The sequence below is a fragment of the Rhinatrema bivittatum genome, chromosome 5 (assembly GCF_901001135.1).
Source record: "Rhinatrema bivittatum chromosome 5, aRhiBiv1.1, whole genome shotgun sequence".
In the NCBI taxonomy this organism is placed as follows: Eukaryota; Metazoa; Chordata; class Amphibia; order Gymnophiona; family Rhinatrematidae; genus Rhinatrema; species Rhinatrema bivittatum.
In genome coordinates, this window is record NC_042619.1 from 10730803 (window position 1) to 10733100 (window position 2298).

General features: G+C 41.9%; 1 protein-coding gene across 1 annotated transcript; it reads right to left on the reverse strand.

Annotated features, from left to right (window-relative positions):
• Positions 1 to 264: 264 nt before the first annotated feature.
• LOC115091799 (olfactory receptor 52J3-like) lies at positions 265 to 1209 on the reverse strand. The gene has a single exon (XM_029602013.1). The coding sequence runs from the start codon at positions 1207 to 1209 to the stop codon at positions 265 to 267; it is 945 nt and encodes a 314-aa protein (XP_029457873.1).
• Between the last annotated feature and the right edge of the window lie 1089 nt (positions 1210 to 2298).

The window sequence follows — 2298 nt, forward strand, 5'->3', positions numbered from 1 at the left end:
TGCATTTTCACAGAGAATGTGAAGGCTGAGAGCGGAAGGACTGTCTGCACGCCAAATCGCTCTCCGGAGAGCAGCCCCACCTACGTTTATCTAAAACAAGCAAGCTGATTGCCCGAGAACACCCAATCCAATTTTTTAAAATTATGAATCCTTGAAACACCAGAAAAGTGTTAAATTTGAGAACTGTGAAATATTTCACCCTGTGACACAGAAGATCTCTTTAAACTAAACTTTCCACTGAAATCAGAAACTCATAGCAGAGCTTTATATCCTATGCCACAGGAACAATTTGAGGACCCTGGCCCGAATTTGCTGTGTTTTCACGCCATAGACTATAGGGTTCATCATGGGTGGAACAAGGAGGTAGCTATTTGCCAGCAGAATGTGAATATGGGGAGCAACCTGATGGCCAAACCTGTGTGTTAAGAAAGTGAAAAGTCCGGGTATATAGAACATCAAAATGACACAGATATGGGATCCACACGTGTGAAAGGCCTTGAGTCGAGCCTTATTGGATGGAAGGCTCAAGACAGACCTGAGAATCATAATATAGGACATGGTAATAAATATTATATCAAACCCTACCACAAAAAAAGCTACAAAGAGCCCATACACAATATTAACTGTCACATCTCCACAGGCAAGCTTCACCAGAGCCATGTGCTCACAGTATGAATGAAGAATAACGTTGCTTTTACACAGAGATAACCTTTTCACCAGAAAGATGAATGGCATCACCAGAATGACACCCCTTGTTGCAAGAGCCAGTGCTATTCTTACTATGGTCTGGTTTGTTAAGATAGACGAATGTCTCAAAGGTTGGCAAATGGCAACATAACGGTCAAAGGCCATGGCCAGCAAAATCCCTGATTCCATAGCTGAGAATGAATGAATAAAGAACATCTGGACCAAGCATGCTTCAAAATTTATTTCACTGGAATTGAACCAGAAGATGCCTAGCATTTTAGGAATGGTGCATGTGGATAAGATGAGGTCAGTGATGGCCAGCAGGGAGAGGAACAAGTGCATGGGCTCATGGAGGCTTTGCTCCGTTTTAATGATGAACAGGATAGTGCAGTTTCCCACAAGTGCCACGATGTACATGGAGCAGAAAGGGAAAGCAAACCAGAAGTGGAAATCTTCCAGGCCAGGAATGCCCACCAGCAGAAACGTGGAAATCTGTAGGCTAGTCATGTTCCATGGCGTCATGATGTTTTCAGGAAGTCCTCTGGAAATGTAGAAAAAATGTTCATACCCTGTAATCAAGTTATAAGAAGGCAGTTAGGAAAAGAGGTTAGGGATTTTGAAAGACTCCTAGAATGTTCTGAAAGGTTAGCATTGAGTGCTGCAGGCAGCAGGACGTTAGCTGGGAAACGAAGCCAAAGTTAGCACCATGCTAACTTTGGCGGGATATTCGGCTGAATATACCTGATTACATTTTAAGTTAGCTGCATGAGTTTATCCGGATAACTTTAGACCTACTTTCCACCACGATCAGACCTACCTGGCTAAAGTTGAATCCCACCTCCAGGAATACCGCTGTGCTTCCTATTTTTTTATCCAGGTAAATGTTAGCTGGGTAATGAAGGCTTACCCTGCTAAAACTTACCCGTTCGGCAAGGTGGAAAATTAAAAACACAGGATCTGGCTAAATCCCAAACTTACAGAGTCATTTTTCAATTTGCATTAGGGCCCCAAAGCGTTTGATAAATTTCTCAATGTGCATCAGTATGCAAATGGGAAGAGTTACTGGAAATGAGGGTCTCGTAGCATGGAATGCGGTAGAGTAACACATACACCTTCATGGGATTTAACGTCAGAAATAACGACATCTTTTTTAGGGGGGGAAAAAAAAAAAAATATATATATATATATAGAGAGAGAGAGAGACTCTGTATAGAGTCAATATGTCATGCTATATATGTACCACTGTACAAGGGGGCACTTTCAACTTTGGAAGATACCAACAAGAGGAGTTGCATTGTATAATGCTTCAGCTAGCTAGAGAAGCTAGAGACTGCTTTGTAAAAAGCAATTCCTCTTGGTACCTTTCATTGATTCAAATGCTAGAAATTCATCAGTCATATCAAATTTGCAGTTAATTGCTCTGACTGTATATGTAATACCCCTCCAACCTCCGAACCCACCCCAAGTTGAAAGTGCACCCTCTTACAGTGGTACATATATTGCATGACATATTGACTCTATACAGAGGCTTGCTCTCTCTCTCGCTCTTTCTCTTTCTCTCCCCAACCCACAGTTACACCACACCCATTTTTTTTTTTTATTGTGGGCACT

Bases quoted from the DNA above. Each gene is read 5' to 3' on its own strand.
- LOC115091799 (XM_029602013.1), bottom strand. From the start codon at position 1,209: ATGACGCCATGGAACATGACTAGCCTACAGATTTCCACGTTTCTGCTG.